This window comes from Eimeria mitis, genomic scaffold, assembly GCF_000499745.2.
Source record: "Eimeria mitis Houghton genomic scaffold, Emh_scaff10070, whole genome shotgun sequence".
NCBI classification, from domain to species: Eukaryota; Apicomplexa; class Conoidasida; order Eucoccidiorida; family Eimeriidae; genus Eimeria; species Eimeria mitis.
In genome coordinates, this window is record NW_024011386.1 from 1 (window position 1) to 1,320 (window position 1,320).

Genomic DNA, 1,320 nt, shown 5'->3' on the forward strand with positions numbered 1-1,320 from the left:
TGATGGGGTTGCACCCCGTGCCAAGATGAATCAACAGGTACAGTGTGGCTTGAACACAGCTGGCTAACTATTTTTGTTCGGCGCATCGCGGCATATTTCTTGAAGGTGACTGCATTTTTGTGGCGTTGTAACTGGTTTTTGTTGCGGTGTCCCAGCGTGTTCGTCGCTACAGAGCCGCGAAAAGTGCACAAGAGGCGGCTGAAGCGCAGGCGAAGCAGAGCCGCGCGACGGCAAATGTATTTCAAATAGCACCTCAGGGACCGGAGGAGCAGGGGTCCAGCGCTTCGAATCAAGCAGTAGGTTCAGCTGGAAAATCATTCGACAGTAATTGTATTTCGCCGGGGACAGAGTTCATGGCCTCATTCTTTCGTCACCTTCGTTTCTACTGCGAAAAAAAATTCCAAGAAGATGCGAGGTGGAGGGGCTTGAAAGTGCTTCTGTCGGGTCCGGATGTCCCGGGTAAGTGTTTGTTCAAATTTGCTCGGTGTATGCTACCATGTTAAGTGTATCATTTAGATGTGCGATTCGGGAGCTTCTAATTTCCAAGCACACATTCACAAAGGGTCGCGGTTTACGGTGGTATTCCGCAGCTTCGTACAGCTAGACTGGGTCTACGGGTCTATATACTTAGAATTTAAAAAAAAGACGACAAAGTCGCGAAACTAGCATTCGTTCAAATCGCNTACGGGTCTATATACTTAGAATTTAAAAAAAAGACGACAAAGTCGCGAAACTAGCATTCGTTCAAATCGCGCTCCCTAGCGTGGCGTTGTCAACATACACTGCTGCCTTCGTTCTTGTACAGCGAATGAAAAACTTCATCGGAGTGACGGGGCTGTTGGTGGTATTGTGATTTCGATCAGGGGAAGGGGAGCACAAAATTATGGCGTACCTACGATGCTGTAAGGCCGCTGGAAGTGCTGACCCCAACACGCGGCATTGCCTGTACGGCCTTGACGCAGATTTGATCATGTTATGTAAGTAGTATGTTCCCCCGTGCCCTTCAAGCCAAGTTGCTGGCGGTATATAGGCGTACAGACGAAACCTGATCCAGCGAACTCGTGACCAGTGGCTCTGTCTCGTCTTGCTTGCGGTTGTTGTACGCATTTACAGCCCTTGCGTCCCACGAGCCGCAGTTTGCGTTGCTGAGGGAAGAAGTCGTCTTTGGCCGCCCCAGTACAATCGACGCGGGAGATAAGGTTCGTTCCGTGTGCTCTTACCTCCACCACGGGGGAATTGTCACCTTCACGTTCTGGATGGTTTAGAGGTTTGACGAAACCCCTTCAAAAACGGTAGATAGGAGTAGCTTTGTTTTTGTAG

The 1,320-nt window shown here is 49.7% G+C and overlaps 1 protein-coding gene across 1 annotated transcript; it reads left to right on the forward strand.

The window, feature by feature from the left end:
* Positions 1-25: 25 nt before the first annotated feature.
* EMH_0098720 (uncharacterized protein) lies at positions 26-1,265 on the forward strand (the record flags this gene model as incomplete). Its single annotated transcript, XM_038022049.1, has 4 exons — positions 26-37; positions 156-459; positions 864-977; positions 1,114-1,265. 4 exons carry the CDS (start codon positions 26-28, stop codon positions 1,263-1,265), a joined length of 582 nt encoding a protein of 193 aa, XP_037877903.1.
* Positions 1,266-1,320: the final 55 nt, after the last annotated feature.